The 16,646-nt window shown below is 43.8% G+C and overlaps 2 protein-coding genes across 2 annotated transcripts; one reads left to right on the top strand and one right to left on the bottom strand.

Annotated features, from left to right (window-relative positions):
• Nucleotides 1–11,762: 11,762 nt before the first annotated feature.
• Nucleotides 11,763–13,878, bottom strand: LOC128726916 (uncharacterized). Its single transcript, XM_053820763.1, has 2 exons — nucleotides 13,523–13,878; nucleotides 11,763–13,458 (listed from the first exon to the last, which is right to left on the bottom strand). Exons 1-2 carry the CDS (start codon nucleotides 13,876–13,878, stop codon nucleotides 11,763–11,765), a joined length of 2,052 nt encoding a protein of 683 aa, XP_053676738.1.
• A 1,683-nt stretch (nucleotides 13,879–15,561) lies between these two features.
• On the top strand, nucleotides 15,562–16,377 carry LOC128725154 (dynein axonemal light chain 1-like). The gene is made up of 3 exons (XM_053818878.1): nucleotides 15,562–15,716; nucleotides 15,856–15,967; nucleotides 16,078–16,377. The coding sequence occupies exons 1-3, from the start codon at nucleotides 15,562–15,564 to the stop codon at nucleotides 16,375–16,377; spliced, it is 567 nt and encodes a 188-aa protein (XP_053674853.1).
• Nucleotides 16,378–16,646: the final 269 nt, after the last annotated feature.

Below are 16,646 nucleotides of genomic sequence, written 5' to 3'. Positions count from 1 at the left end.
CTTCGTTGCGTTTCCGATTGTCAATTAAACGATATCGAATTACCGTTCGTGAATGTCCCAAATTCTTCTGAAAATGTCGTCCATTCGCATTGTGTCCCCTGATGGCATGTGATGTTTTCTATTTCTCCATCCAACAACCAGCGACGTAATTTGTTTATGCATATTTTATTTGATTAATTTTCCCGTGTCCGCTCCCAAACGGTCGAGTCATTCTGTGTCAGTCTTTGCAAGGCGTGTCGTTTTCCCTAGGTTTTTCTTTCTACGAGTAAACCTCGAAGCAACAGGCAACAGTGGCGATCCAAATGGAAACGAACGGATCGTAGATCTTAATCACCAATACCAGCGCAATCATCGTAACCTAATCAGGCAACATCATAACCATCCGTGTTTCCGGATACAATCATTTGTGCTGGATGTTCCTGTTCCATTCCATGCCATAATCCTAGCGATTTGAATGTGTTTTTGTATCGCGAGCATAATTATGCTCCAAACCCTCCTTCGGGGCTGGGTTAACTGGCTTAGCACGCATTATGTGTCGTACGTTCCGTTTGGACATCGTCGTTAATGTGCTTTTCCCTTGGCCGGTAACAGGTCGAGATAAGAACGACAAACGTTGGTAATCCGGGTAATAGTTGTTTCGCTTGTTTCGCTCGGTTGCACGTGTTGTACTGTTGGCAATCGGTTCGAGGAATTGTAAAGATACGTCCTTCCGGGCCGAGGAAAATCGAGGGCTTCGGATGATGAATGTAAGTTCTTTGAAATTGTGATCAGTTTAGTCCGTCCTGCAAGCTCGGATGTAGCAACCTCTTACCCTTTTAGTGGGTTAGCTCGATGGAAGAAGTTTTTTAATTAGTGTAAAACGAGATCTCAGGAAACTGATGCAAGCGCAGACGAATGCAAGCGCAAATTGGAAGAGAACGTAATAGTAAGCCTATTATGGTTGCGAGGTTGACCTAAGTGCGGGACCTTGTTCGGACAAGGGCGAATATTTATGAACGTTAGTTCAAGTTTGGCTCATAGTAGAACGAAAACAAAAAATTTTGCTTGATAAATGATTTTCGGAGAACTTTCTTCTATACACCTAAAGCGAAGCTCGTATTTTTATGACCACATTTGAAGCGAGCATTATTTTCATTAAGTAAACGTGGGCGTTCTTGAAGGACCTATAAATTGTACAATTTTAACATGTCCTTCAACAGAAGCTCTTAGTTCACTCCCATGACCTACCCTAAGCTTTTTTTCCAGAACGGTGCGAAAAGATTGATAAGCATCTTCCGACAGAACTCTGCCAGCATCTAGGGTATTTTGGTTCCTTTCGATGCTGTTGCTTCCTTTCCTCGTTATCTCAATTTATGGAACGTCTGCACAGTTTCTCGTTAAAAGTGGGTGGAAGGAGCAGAAACAGCATCTTGGGTACTGAACATTGGTGCATGAAATGCGCTAGGCTCATAAATTTCTTCCCCCATTAGCGACAGTAAATGGGCTAAAATGGTCTTCGTATTTGCCATGAGAGTCTATCGCAGCGGCTACTTTTTTCACTCATGCTTCCGGAAAACACAGTAGCCAAGCGCTAGCAGTCGTCTAGTCTAAATAGTACAACACGTTTTCCTATGCGAGACACCCTTCGAGTGACAGAATTTCTTGGGATTGGTATTTTTGCAAGAAGCACGATGTTCATCGATTTTTTCCTACGTATGACTTTTATGTGAATAGCTTTTGATTGTTTCTTATTCGAACCTGTTTTTTATGTAAAAAGCTTTCCAATCATTTCTTTCTATATTGCTCTTTTGGTACGTAGTTTCGCACTGAGGATTACGAGTACTCGTATGAAAGCCCACCAGGATTAATTTCATCTTCAGAATTAGCAAATTGTTCCCTTACAAAATATTTTGTGAGTACTGTCACTGTCGTTTTCGTTTCAACAGAATTTATAGGCATGAGAGCTCGTAATCCCATTGCGGCATAGCTATGCCGCAATATAGGAAGGAAATCTCTCCGAAAGCCCTTTAAGCCACACAAGTCAAAACAAAAGTACATGAATACTGTCAAATTGAAGTAAGCTGGTATTTTATGATGATGAATCGTTTCATGTATTTTTTGTACCAAAAAAGTACATAAATTAAGTAATTTTGATCGAAGTTTGATTGTAAAATAGAGTAGAATTTTCTCGAAGTATGATTGTAAAATAGAGTAGATATTTTAACTATAAATAATAAAAAATAAAATAACTAAATATATTTTAATTTTTCTATATCATTACAGAATCTGCACAGAGGGTTATTGTTAAACACACTTATTATTAAAGGTAGGACTTTTATCTCATCACTATTTCTTGGTATCAGTGTCTTTGGTTTTCAAAATAATTTCTACGCTTTAATATAATGTTGCTTTGCGTGAGCTAAAGCGGTTGTTGGTCGTGAAGTAGCACAACCACCTATTCTTTGGAAAACTTGGAAAACTCAAAAAAATAAAAAGAAAACGCTTTCTTTTGCTCCCTTCATCCATGAATCCCAGTTCCAAAACTAGTAAACTCTTTGCAAAAATGGTAAATTCTGTCAAATTAATTTTAATTTCCGTCACCGCCACGTCAAAGAAGCCACAGTAGCTCGAGGTATAGCATGCTGCCATACTAGTACCGTGTGCAAGTGAAAACCTCAGCCGTTTCATGGGTTGTGGCGCTGGTGGGTAGCACCACAATCTTGAAAGAAAAAGAGGAGCAATTTACCGTTCCACAAACGACTCCTTTGTTAATGATACCGGATGTCGGAAAGTCGGAGGTGTTGAGGGGATATTTTGAAGAAATTAGTGTTAAACAGTTTGCTGAAGCGAGAGAGCTGGAAGCCAAAACTTTTCACCGAACTGCATGCTAAGCCCACGGGTGGAAATAAGGAAATTCTACCCCGCGGGCGTTGCTACAGAAACAGCTCATTTCTGTAGCACATTCTATATAGGTCCATCCTGTCATAATTGGGTTACTAGATTTGAGGTAGTTACATCGCGGAAACTTTCGTTCTTTGCCGTGGATACAATTGTTGTGTTAGTTTTATCTTAGGTAATGGGTTTATAAATTGACTGTAAATTGATTGAATTTACTATCGATAGATACAGCAGTCATGGTCAATTTACTTATTCAGTAATGTCGTAATGAAAAAGTATGATAGTAGGAAAATCGTAATTAAATCTAAAACTAGTTTTTAGCAATTTAGCGACTAACTTTTTGTGCATCAATTCTTATTACCTTGCCATTTTTTCACTATAGTAAGTAAAGGTAAATTCGACGTTTAGCAAAAAAAACTTATGGTTTCCTGCAACAATAACAGTTTGTTCCAGTACTGTCAATGTATTTCTCACTCGATGATTTTATGCTGACAGGCTTTTTACAATGCATTCGAAAATTGGCGAATAAATCTAATACAAAAAGTTCCGTAGCTGTAAATTACCATGAACCAGAAAAGATGGAGGAAAAATAATGTTTTGACAGTTTTCAGGCGAAGCTATCCCATGAACGAACGAAGAACGATTTCGTAGAGCCACTCTTTACGTCAGGCTAAGATAATCCTACCCATACCCATTGTTCCATTCCGGGCCTAGGGGGTTTGTTTGGGGGAAGGATAATTTAAAAATTACAACGTCTATTAAAACATTCGGAAACTGCGCCAGCGACGCCGCTCCGGGCGCGTCGTGGTGATGACGACGTGTGGCAAAACGTTCAGATGGTTTCCGGTGGATATTCGAGCAGCGGTGAAATGCTTCCCAATTGTTTCGTCTGGAAGCTTTTACGCAACGTGAGACGAGAAGCAAGGAAAAATGAATAAACAAGTTGCTTGTGAAAAAGTTTTCCTCGCGAATGTTGCTTTCAAAATTCTGCCCAACCGGTAGATGAAGCTGTCGATGGTTGCCACTGGAGGAATGGTGGCATTGGACGCATCATCACGCATTATTTATGTTGCACGGGTAGAATAAACATCACATCCCGCGATCTTGGTGCGCGAGCGCCTTAATAATGCACGCCCCGTGAACTTGATGGAGGCGTGTGCAATCGTACCCGTCGAAAATCGGCAAATTTATGACGAAGTTTATGGCTATTCTGATAGTTCTAATGATCGTCAGTACATTATCCGACGAATGAGCGCTTTTTTCGATGCAGCCTCGGTCGTTATTTACGACAATGTTAGTGAATAGCAGCACATGGTAATAAAAATCCATTTTGTCTGTCACATAAAGTTATCATAAACTCGATAGGATGGATGTTTTAGTTTCTGTAAACAGTAAATAAAGTTTACCCCGTGTTTGATTTTTTTTTAACAAAGCTACTGTCAATGTTTGGAAGTTTTGGCAGTGTATTCAAAAATCGTGTTTATTGAAATTTAGAAAACCATTTTTCCTAAACGTCTTTCAAAAAGCTTGCATTTTTAATTGAAGCTAGGGGTGCAATTATAAAACTCATCATAAAGATTCATCACCATAAACGGCCTGAGTACCGCCGCTCTTTACCTCGCGGCTCTGGCGTTACAAATTATGTTTAATTAGATGAAGCAACGGCACCTTCCGCGGCTCCGTGGGAGGAATCTTGGAGCCGAAAAGTGTTCGGCTCGTGTCTGCGATTAGTTTCATTTTCGGAATGGCAGATTCTCGCGCCTCTCCGTTTGGGTTGTAGGATGAAAAATTTCAGAAGCGTGAAAACCGATTCGCACCACCGACACGCTTTATTTCTTTATTGTGGAATGCCGATGGCCGGTCTTGTCCCGTGACACATTGACAAGAAATGCTGATCCAGCTGTTTCCCTCATCAGAACTTGAATCCTTGGACTTGTGGGTGAACCTAGCAGGATGGCGCATTCCGGTGAAGGACTGGCACTTGCTCGGGATGTTGTTGAGCGGCAAGATGCTTTCGGGAAACAGGATAAAGAGGAAAACGAAAAGCACAACCAAGGAAGGTTTTGGGCCCGAGATCATGTTCTTCAATGTTGGTAATATTTCAGACTTGTTTCCGGCACGAGAAACGTAAGAAAGTAACGAATCTTCGGGGAGCAAAGCAAAAATGGCGAATAACATGTAAAGCTGTGTTTTGTGTTTGTGAGCGTGTCTTTTTTGCATGAAGCCATTCAACTTTTGTAGTCGATCGATAAAGGTATGATTTGAGTTTTTTGTAACTGTAAACTTTGTAAATAAAATATTATCATGTTTCATGCATCCAGTGTAAAGCAGAGTCTAAATCAAACTTAATTAGTTTGTATAAAATGGTTTGAAACATAATCGTGGTTTGATTTTTTTACTTTTGTTATTAATGATCAACATACCGATCGATAGTCAAAGAGTACTTTTGTAGCTCATGCAACATCTTTTCAAATCATGTTCAAAATTCGTGCTCGTTTCCCCCAAAATCGATTATTTTCTCGTTTGCTTCAGTATCTTTTTTTCACTTTTTCAATATAACGGCTCGTCATAGCAAGCTAAAGTTTTCCGGTGACAGGAAGTTCCTCTTCGGCCGGTAGTTTGTTTCAGCAAAAGCAAAGGATTTTATATTGAGTTTGCGAAAAGAAAAGCTCTGTACGATTTATTGCGCTGAAATCGATGAAGATTCAGGATATTTGGGCGGAAGTTATGCCTCATTCTGACGCCAGACTTTCCGCCTCATAAAGGGAATATTTGAAATCATCGTTCACTCAGATTGACGAATGGACGTTTTTGTTTCAGTCTGTTGCAAAGAGTTTTAGATTGTTTCGTTTCCGAGTGACAAGGTTGCTGCAATTAGGAACAGTCAGCCGGCAAAAGTCCGTCGGATTGTGATGACGATTTTTTGTGTGCCAATTTTCGTCACGGTTTCATGATTTTGAAGAAAAGAGCAATTGTCATAAAACATTCCACGCGCCCTTGGTGTGCTGGATAAAGCAAAAGATGAAAAAAGCAAAAACACAAAGCATTGCTGTACCGAAGTGTGTGCAATAGCCCATTTTATCTCACTTCTTCGCTTTCTGCCAGGGTTTTTCAAGATTTGTCACTCTCCGGTATGCTAAGTAGGCGTATATAAAAAATGCAAGACTACTTGGAGAGCGTTTTCGTACTCGCAGTGCGCTACCGGATGTTGCGTGTTCTTCTGTTCCGTCCCTTGTGTCATTTTGGTGCATCATCTTTCTTGGGATTGTAGGGCTTTTGTTCCCGTTTTTCTCCCGTTACCAACCTAGGGGGTGTAGTACGCAGAAATGAACACGGTAAACGCACATCTGTGCCATGTTGACATGAGTTTGCTTCGTTTTCCTACTTTCTCTACTTTGCACGCGTCGGGGGTGTTGTCGAGTGAGCGTGCATTTGGTTTCGGTATGCATATTTTATCTCATTCGCCTTGAGATAAGAAACATTTTGAAAAGGGTTCTATTTCGGCACACAGGGTATGCGATGCTGGTACGGTGAAATGTACCTGCGAAATGGAAAGGTTTATTTGCATTTAGAATGTAGTTTACAGATTTTGAGACAAGCTCAGTCGTTGAAATAAGATGCTCGGAAAGGTACGGAAGAAAATACAGTGAACGGTTCTTGAAGCATTGAATTTCAATTTGATGTTCCTTTTAATTATAAACACATTATAATTTTGAGCTGAATATAAAACCAGTGTTTTGATTCTTTTACTTGATTAAGCTTGGTTTGTAATTTCGTTTGTAATTAGTTTTACGGAAACCGTCGTCATTGCACTAGCCAAAATATAAAAACTGTCTGTAAATGTACCATTTTATCATAACGCTACCTCGCGACTTTCGACGTTTGCTTCGACAACTCGTGAGTTGAGGTAGAATTTGTTCTTTTCCGCGAACCGAAAAGCATCCAATCGCTTTCCAATTTCTTTCCCCAAAAGCAATTCCATGCTGCGTCGCTGGTGCCTATTTTACTACCGATCCAGTTGGGAAACGTGATACGAGCGCTATAGGTAAATGTGCCACGATTCGCGGAGGCAGTTCCCAAACTGTTGCCATCGGCAACTTTGGGTTCCGGTGGGTTGTTTTGAGGCGCCGGAATTCCACGCAATCGCCAGGTGCAACATCAGGGTCTGTCTCTCAGAATATAACCCAACAGGCGTAGAATCAAGCTTTGCTATTCCGGACCACGTTCGCGTGAAACGGTTGGAAGATCCGGAAAGTATCTTTTTCCATACGCGCAAAGTTGGAACCTAATATCATCTCATCGAACAAATCTTGTCGCTCTATAAACACCGCACTCCACAAGTAATATCGCAATTCCTTGAGGCCTTCGTAAACCGTTGGCCCGGGAGATGTTCCGTGGCTAAGTTTTGCTTCCTATCTTGATATGGACGAAGATCCGAATGGTGTTCTCAACGGCCAGGTGCCGGCGGCCATCAGGAGGGATTGAGGGTAGCAAAGCGAAACGAATCCCTTGGAAAAACTCGTTTCAATACCTCGTGCCACTCCGAGATCGCTTATCCAAGGTGAAATACGGTACATCTAAGCTCCACGGATCCTATTTGCGTTATCTCGCTGGTTTGGAATTTGCGTTTATTTAGCAATTTGCCGTTAAGATTCGTTTACTTTTTGAGTGTACTCATGATAGAAAAAAAACCTTGAAGTATTTACGATTTGTTTGTTTTCTTTTTTTTTGCATTTCTGATTCATTAAAACACATAAAAAATTCTATTTCCTGACTGGCATCGAGCTGCCACTTGCCCTGGGCGCGCTGTCAATATTTATTTCCTTCCACCGGCTGGGACACGCAGAGCACTGACTGTCGCCATTCAGCGGGGCATTAAAATATGTAGATGGACCGGTTGCCGCATTTTACGAAGAATGGCCAAATTTATGACTGACAACGGGGGAAAATTGAATCAAGGAACCTGATGGCGCTCGCATGCGGGGCATAAAATATCGTTCTAATATCTGTGGTTGCTTCGATGCCGGCCACTCGAGTCAGTCTAGCGTCCATAGCGTTGTTGCGATTATTCTTGACAGAGCGTGTCTCAATAGGCGCGAGAAGCCTCCGAAACATGTGGCAGAAAACGTGTCCAACGGGATCTGAACGGCTAGCCGACGCTTTGCTGGCGTCTATTATCATTTAAATTGGCGTCGTTCAATCGAACAGCAGCATCCGCATGAAAGAGCATGCATTAATCGCATGCTAAGCAGAAGCGAATGATTGTGCTTTCGGTGAAATTTAGTCGACGGTGAAAATTTTGCTTCCAGATGAGTGGTTCAAATAGATCGCTTAATTAATCGTGGCTGCTCGCTCATGAATGAGGTTTGTGTAACGTTCTTATTGTCACTGCTTCCAGTAGATTTCATTTCGCTCCATCTTGAATGGTGTGCAATCAGAATTAAATTCGCTTGCAATGCGAGGCGTAGCGGTGAAGATAGTGTAAGAAGAAAATTCTAGGAAATTAAAAAATTATATTCAGACAGCATTCTATAGCTTTGCGGCATATCCGAAGAAAAGTTATCGAAATTTGCATCAGCCCGTCGAATTCAATGCAATTTTGATTCGACATGCTGAGACAAGTTACGGTCTTGTTTCGAACTTCATGTACGTTTCACTTGATGACCATGTTTCTTAGAAAAAACGTCTGTACAGCGAATGCTGTGAGAATGAAATATTTTAACTCATATTTTGTAGTTATGTAACTCTCATAATTTTAGAGCTATTAACTGTACCATTTTCTTAAGGCACATGTTTGACATTCTTTGAGGTGAAGCTTCATTTTCGATGTTGAGCTTATTGCTTATTGCTGGAGCCTATTGTTCATACTAAAATATTTGCTAAACAAGAAGAATCTTCTACGCTTGAAATTAAAATAATACCAAAAACTTTTCATCAATGTACTCCATAAACTTTTACATCCAGTAGCAACTACTAATGAACGGTCCTGCACAAACTATGGAATTTTCTTAAAACAAAACTGGTCGTTCATCTTCCTGCGCCGCCTGGACCGTTCGGCAGTGGTGTTGGTGGAATGTTTTATTAGTGTACTCACCCAAGCGGTTTCAGGGAAAAATGAGATTTATTCTCCACTGTAAGCTAAACTGACGTAAAGTATTAGAGCACCCTTCTGCGGTCGTTGCGGTGGGAATAGAGGCATTACGGGCATAAATTCGATATCCATATTTGTATGCCGATGGGCAGAAAGTGTTTGGAGTAGATAGATCCGGATGAGTGAAACTTATTTAATCCGGAAAATCTCACCAAAATACCGGTCAACAATATTGAGTTTTCCAAAGGGGGGGTGTCAAGGTTTCACACTAGCGCCGTTTCTGAATTGTCAGATTTTGGGACAGATAAAAGGCGTTAATCGCTTGGGAAAAGCACTGTTCCGTTAAAAGAATGTGCTTGATAAGCAAACTAAAATGTGAGCCGCCGTTAAATATAGACCATAATTATTTTGAAACACATACTTTGAGAAGCATTTGTGGTTCGACGAGAGAACTAGAAAACGAGAAAAACGAAACATGCTTCAAAGCATTTAATATTTCTCCAGGGCATTACAGTTTCCAATGTTTCGGTATTTACACATCAATTGAAGAATTCGCAGAAAGCCAACTGCGAATGAACGGAAACGGATGACATCGAACAACGGAAGCATGACGGGAAAATCTTGAATCTAGCCCCGAATCGTGAAGTCTAAGCTGAATCTTGAATCTAGCCCCGTACGCAAGCTGCAGTGCCGATCTGACCCATCCAATCCAACCGAGCGAGAGTGGGCAGGACATCATCCTGATTTAATTAAGAGTCCCACCGGGGTGGAAAATTTTTCTGCAACCATCTCCCGTGAGCAGGAAGAAATGAACAGCTGTGTCCCAGGGGTCCGTTGGCCGGAGGAAAACTTTTGCAAGCCCGCACATCAAAATGGTGGAAAGAAGATTATGATGATCACGTTTTACGGTGATGATGATGATTGAACATCCGTCACGGCTGGGGAAAGTATATCCTTCGTCGTCGATCCTGAAATATATACATCCATCGTCTGCGTTATTGCCCAGCAGTACGATAAGCAATGAGCATTTGTTCCAGGTTTCGATCGCATGTTTTCGCTCGAAAAAGTTCCAGACCTTCTTGTTACCTGTTACCGAGCCTGCGAATCAACGGTTGCAAAACCCGAAGGATGGATACATAAATGGTCCCGCAAATTGGTTCCGCCAGGAACGCCAGCATCCGTGCCGGTTCCGGACAGTTGGCTTGGGCAGTAATCGATTCGGCTAGCCCAAACCCTCCCAGATCGACCGTCAGCTCGGGGGTGTCCTTTCAGGCTAAAACATTTCGTTCGGATTACGGTGCGGCTGGAAGCAATAGACATGCTTTCTAAAATGAACACATTGCTTCACGATGCTCGTTTATTTTATCAACCCGTTCCAGACGGAACCAACGAAAACAAATGTGAGACCGCCAAAAGGATCTCACACCTCTTAGCGTTCACGCTGTGGTTTTTTGGGGGGTAGTTTTCTAAGGAGGTTTCGCGGCTTACCGACCCCGACTGGCGGGCAGACAAGTCTAGTCGCTGCCGATACAGAATTTCATCTATATTGTGGGCGAATACCACCGTACGATAAGCATACAAACCAGAGCGAGCCCGCAAGTCGATGGTATTGGCAAGAGCAAGAAGGACGTTCCCTGGGATGAGCCCCCCTGACTTGGGAAGAAAAATCGATGCCGCTCGTCTCCGTTCCGGTCGGTAAAAACCAATCTCCTAACGTTGTGCGCTTGGGGCCCGATAAAATATCGAAGTGATTATTATGCCAATGATGCTTCCCGGTTTACCGTCCTGGACGGTGCTAATTCCTTCCGACGGAACCAACCCCGTGGAATCGTGGCCAATAAAACATTTTAGTCCTTGTTTTCGGCGGATTTCGGCGGGTTCGGTCGGTGGCTGGGATCGTCACGGTCACGGGTGCACTATCGCCGAGGGCAACGCAAAAACTCGTGTCAGCAGGTTGAAGATCAATAAACTGTGAATTTATTACCGTGACCCATCCCACCAGGGTATGGTGCTTTTTTGCGCACGGAGCCGTTTGCAAATGATTCACCTCGCTTTGGTCAGGAGCGCCAGTGGGCCATTAAAAGAGGGCAGCTACTATATTAATGCTTACGGTGGGAATTTACGTTATGCTGTTGTTTTATTTCATCCAACTGTAGGTGTAAACGCTGACAGCACGAGGAACGGCGCAAAAGCACGTTGAAATTAATTTATTAATCGCTACCGGGATGGCATATGGTGTAGCGGTGGTACATTTGATAAAGATGTACGTAAAATGTGTGCAAACAACGCAACAACCCACTGCGTAAACCAATAATTAAAGGGCTTTAGTTTCAGATTTTCGTTTGTTTTTCGTGGTACACCATGCATCGCGAAACAATGCGGACGATCAACGATTGTTTAAATTATTTTTATGAATAAATCACCGTGAATAATTTCACGAGTGATAATCAAATATTTATTGCAAATATGACGCCTTTGATATGATGTTTAATTTCGAGGACATTTTATTGTGGGATTGTGTGAATAAGAAAAATAAATTCCATACGGTTTTTGTTTTAAAATTACTTCAATAATTAGCAAATTTTTACATTTCAATAATTTTTATTGAAATGATGAATGTACATAATTTTGAAACATGATTTGCTTTTAAATGCGCCATTGATTTGAATATGGTAAATCTAACTGTTAGAGATTTTTGATCTAATAATACCGATATAAAATGGTAGTGACTGCGCCAGCTGTTAGCAACCCTTCCTTGGCAGTTATTTACAACCCCAGAAAGTGGAAAATCTCGTCAAATCTGGCTCCCATTGCTGCAATCAAAGCCTTCCTCCAACCGAAGCCTCTCAAGCAGCTGATTGCGGTGTTGGGTCTCCAACCCGTTCCTGCGAAACAACGCCAGATAATCCGAAAGATACCCGATGGGATCGTCCGGTTTGGTCCGCGCAATAACACCCAAACCCTTAACCAGGGCTTTCCCGAGTGTGTTCTGAATGTAAGCAACATCGTTCGCAACGCGGTTCCGAAGTTCCAGCGTCGATTCCGACTCCTCCACCGGGGACTCTTCTGATTGCGATGAAGATTCGGTACTGCTCGATGGTGGCGCACGTTGGAATGGTTGTGAATGCGAAGCCTCACTCGAACTCGAGGCAGGAACCCGTGAGACGTACACCCGTTCACCATTTTCATCGAGATAGTATTCACCTTGCGGATCGGTGAAGTGCTGCTGCTGGTAGATCTTCTGTCCGAACTTGTTCACGTAGAATACGCCATGCTCGTCCTGTTGAAGTGACACTGCCGAAGAAACCTTGATCCACTCGCCATCCGGACCCATCCGGTACTCGGAGGCCGTGGAGTCCCGTTTGTAGATGCGTTCACCCGCCTCATTTATATAGTAACGCCCGTGTTCGTCGGTGTAGTACTCCGTGCGTCCATGAGCTCGCCCAAGCAAGGCGACGTTCTCGTTAAACTCAGCCTGTTGTTGGCGAATCTGCTCCTCGATGAGAGCCAATTCAGACGGAGACGTAGCCAGCAGCTTCATACGCTCGAGTTCAGCCATTCGGTCCTGGTGCTTCTTGGCCATTTCATTGCTAAACGGCTGGACATCCTGAGCGAGGGTCCGCGTTTGACGTTTCAGATCATCACAGCGAGCTTCCAGCAGATTCAGGCTACTCTCATGTGAACTACGTAGTTCCCGCTGTTTGTCCTCAATTTCGGCTACCAAACGTGCGCGTTCTTCCGGAGAAAGCGAGGGGTCGTTCAGAATTTGTAATCTTTGCTGTTCAAGCCGGTGGGCATCTCTCTGGAACGTCACCTGTCGGTCAGAGATGTCACGCTCGATGTGCTCGATTAACCGTTCGAGGCGCATGATTTCGCGCATCCCTTCCTGGATCAGTAACCGACGTTGTTCCAGCTGGCGCTGGATAGTCTCACGTTGCTCGATCAACCGTGCCACTTCGCCTTCGATCTCTTGCCGGTTCTCCTCGAGTAAGTCGATCGAGCGTATCTGCTCTTGCAGGCCAAGTCCGCGCTGTTCGTGGTGCTCGATCGCGATCGCTCGCTGTTTCGGTAAACTATCGGCTGAGGTAAACAGTTTCTGTCGTAACGAGGAAAGCTCATCCTCGTTCACCTGGATGTCGTTCAGGGACGTTCGGAGCTCTCGCTGGATCTTCGCGTGCAGTGAATTTACACTCTCGGAGCTGTCCATGGTGTCTAAGAAGCCACTGAACTTGCTTAGCGATAGCACAAACTGTTCGTTGGTAATATACTGCAACCGGGCGCAGCTGAGTTCGATCGTGTGTTTGAGGTTCGTTGTCCACAATCCGTACAGACAGTTCCGGTGGTTGTTGCGTACGACTTCCAGCAGGAAGTAGGTGTCTGATAGCCGACGCTCAAGCTGATAGATTTGATATATGTCGCCTAAATTCCAAATATCACTGAGAATGTTTTTCTGAAATTTATCGTACGTATTTTGAAGTTGTGCGAGCGCTCTATAAAGATACAACGTCAGATATACATGAAGGTTTTCTCGTTTGGTTCCGAGCATGTACTTACTTCTTTAACCGCTCCGCAAAGGATTTCCGTTGCAGCTCAGGCTCGATATGCTTCTGTGATTCGTTGTAACTGGCGATCCAGTATAAACAGCGCGACTTTGATGTCTGCAACCGTCGAATCTGCAGTTCCAACCGTGGCAGAATGTATTCTGTTAAGCTTTCGGTGGAGAATCGGCTTAGCTTTGCTTCGCTCACGTGTAACAGCGTCAATTCCGCCTGTTCCAATACGTCGCAAAAGTGCAAAAATTCAAGATCAACCAGTAAGACGCGGGCCAGCTGGCGCAGTTGAAGGTTTTTGAGCGCAATATCGCGACGCACTATTTCGACGTCCTGCTGCGAGTAATCTTCTGCACTCATTATCCACCTCTGCCGGCGGTGGTAGTCTAGCAAGCCCTGGAGCAAATGTCTGCTACGATCGCGCTTGCGGCATCGGTATTTCTGGGAGACATCATAAATCTGTCGCCTTGGGCAGTAATTAATAGCTGGGTATGGTGCCGAGTTGTGGCCGGGTTGTGGGTCGACAATGTCGACACTACCGGCGTGACAGGCGTGCAAGTATGTGAAAATTTGTCCTATCGTTCATTCATAAAATCGCTAACACTCATGTAAGTGTGGCACAAGCCCTGGAGCAAATATTCCCGTGTAAAGTTCCATAAAGGGACCTCCACCGTCCTGGAATTTCATAAAGGGCATCGTTTCCAGTTGCTTTGTGGTGAGAATATCACGCACTTTAGTGGTTATGCTTTAAAGTAAAGTTGAGCTTTAAGAGATAGCAGGACGTTTGTTATTGCATGTTTTCAAAGGATATAAATTATCACCTGTGTATCAGGAAGTATGTATCAGTTTTATCTTTGTTTATTCAGTTCTGGCAACTATTTATAATTATTTGCCACAAAGTCACAGGCTAGTACAACTTTTATTTTTTACCCAAACTCCAGCGCACTTTAAAACTAGCTACATTGAGAAGTTGTGTCACAAACGAAGACACAGCTCATCTTTGATCAGCTTAGTAGGATTCATCGTTAAAAAACGATGAACTGTAAGAGCATCACTTCTATCGCTTGTTAGCGTCTAGGTGATTCGAAAACGGTAGTAAAAAAATCTGAAGAACGTCAAGCACAGAACCACGGAAGTGTGCCTGCCGTTCGTTAGCAGTTGGAATATTTCATTTCGGTGAAATGGCGAACCGATTCCAGAGGGAACTGAGAAGAAAACAAACATTCAAGCAGTAATACGTGCGGGCAGATTCTTCACGATGCGAGAAAACGACGGAGCAAACTATGTCCCAGAAGCGACTATGCCCGGGATGTGGTTTCTGCTACCTTTACGCTCGCTAGCGCTGTGAGTATTCTTCATAAAACCGTACCCATCTGTATACGAGCAGCTCATGGAGCACGGAGTCTACACGTGGATGTTATTAAATTTTTCCTTCACCGAAGCAGTAAAAACGAAAGCCCGACCCTTAACTGCGGGTCTGGCGAATCCACGGCAACCAATCTCCAATCTCGTCGTGCGAAGTTCGCCAAGCTGACATCTGCAGCCGTTTGTGTCACAATTTGTTTCGCGCACGACACAAATTCACAGGCTGCCAGAGACGTGCCGTCGTCATTATTTCCCAGAGCTTCCATGCTCTCACTTAACACGTGAGACGTCGTGGCTGCATTTGACGTCCCGAATCGCCCGGTGCTGTTGGCGATCGAAAGATACGGTTAATTTGAGGCTTAGTTGCTGGTCAAGCATCTGGTGTGAGGGAGTTGATGCGTTACTGGAAGGTGGATATATAAACTCGTCCGATAGTTTAACGCCTGAGCGCAACAGCTCCGACAAGTGAGGCGGAAGTTGGTTGATGGGAAGGTCAGTCTCGGGCCAATTAATTAATCACATCCCACGTCGGGTTTCGCGTGAACCCAACTGAGTAGGCGACGACGGGTTTTACGATGAAAAAATCCTCCGCACTGTGTATCGAGCTCGAGGCAAAGTAGGCTTTGGACGGTTCGAAGTTTGTTTGTCCGGCAGTTTGCTTCTGGTGGTGTCAGAAAGATGGCCCGTGCCACAACCATCAAGGATGCGCTCAAACGCTGGCAAGAGGAACACGACGGGCAGGATCCGGTGGAGGCGTCGGACATTCTGCTACAGTTCCGCTGGCCCCCGATTGAGAAGATGGACGGTACCCTCGGGACGCTGGTGAACTGTCAGTAAGTGTTGGTTGCTTGGTTATCCTTGCCCACAGCACATAAAGCAACATTACTTGTTCTTTCGGTTGGAAAATACTGCCACTATGCATCATCTTTTTTTTCTCACCTTGCTTCCGGTTACCCGGTGGTAACGTTGCAGAAAGTTAAGCCTCTCCTCGAATATGATCGAAAAAATCGCGGGTCTCAACGGGATGAAAAACCTGCGCATACTTGCTCTAGGTCGAAACTATATCAAATCGCTCGCTGGTATTGTAAGTGTTACTTTGTTGGCATTTTTTGGAAGCTTCGCCGTCACGAAGGAACAGCAGGTGTACATCGTGTGCTGGACGTAACTTGGAACATTCTTTCTGGCCATCCTCAGGAAATGGTCGGTGAAACGCTAGAAGAACTGTGGATCAGCTACAATCTGATCGACAAGCTTAAAGGAGTGGAAAGCTTGCGCAAGCTGAAGGTGCTCTACATGGCGAACAATTCAGTGCGCGATTGGGGCGAGCTAGCGAAGCTGCAGGCTATCGCCGGTACCCTCGAGGATCTGGTGTTTTCCGGCAATCCGTTGGTGGAAAATCTCGATGAAGCGGTCTATGCGAAGGAGGTGATGAAGCGGCTGCCGACACTCAAAAAACTCGACGGCGTACCGATGCTGACGGAGGACGAGGACTAGAGTCCATGGCATGCCGCTCGTATGAGGTGTTTAATCCTTAATCCCAAGGTGCCAGCTTGTCAGCCGGCCGGCAGTTCGAGCTTGTTATTTCGTACCGATGGTGTAACGGTTTGGGATTTTATATTTGTATTTTTGTTTCATCAAGAGCACTGAGAATACACAGCTGGTTGGCTTTCACGTTTGTCCCGTGTCTGTGTAGCATCACTGTACGATAGACACCTCGTGAAGCAGCTCGATTGTAGCGGAATGGATTCCACACAAAAAGCGCT

Source organism: Anopheles nili, chromosome 3, assembly GCF_943737925.1.
Source record: "Anopheles nili chromosome 3, idAnoNiliSN_F5_01, whole genome shotgun sequence".
Lineage (NCBI taxonomy): Eukaryota > Metazoa > Arthropoda > Insecta > Diptera > Culicidae > Anopheles > Anopheles nili.
Note: the sequence above shows the minus strand (reverse complement) of the source record. Positions and strands in the feature narration are given on the sequence as shown.

Bases quoted from the DNA above. Each gene is read 5' to 3' on its own strand.
- LOC128726916 (XM_053820763.1), bottom strand. From the start codon at position 13,878: ATGAGTGCAGAAGATTACTCGCAGCAGGACGTCGAAATAGTGCGTCGC. The intron at 13,459-13,522 runs GTAAGTACATGC...GTATCTTTATAG, and splicing joins TTTGCGGAGCGGTTAAAGAA to AGCGCTCGCACAACTTCAAA.
- LOC128725154 (XM_053818878.1), top strand. From the start codon at position 15,562: ATGGCCCGTGCCACAACCATCAAGGATGCGCTCAAACGCTGGCAAGAG. The intron at 15,717-15,855 runs GTAAGTGTTGGT...GTAACGTTGCAG, and splicing joins GGGACGCTGGTGAACTGTCA to AAAGTTAAGCCTCTCCTCGA. The intron at 15,968-16,077 runs GTAAGTGTTACT...GGCCATCCTCAG, and splicing joins TCAAATCGCTCGCTGGTATT to GAAATGGTCGGTGAAACGCT.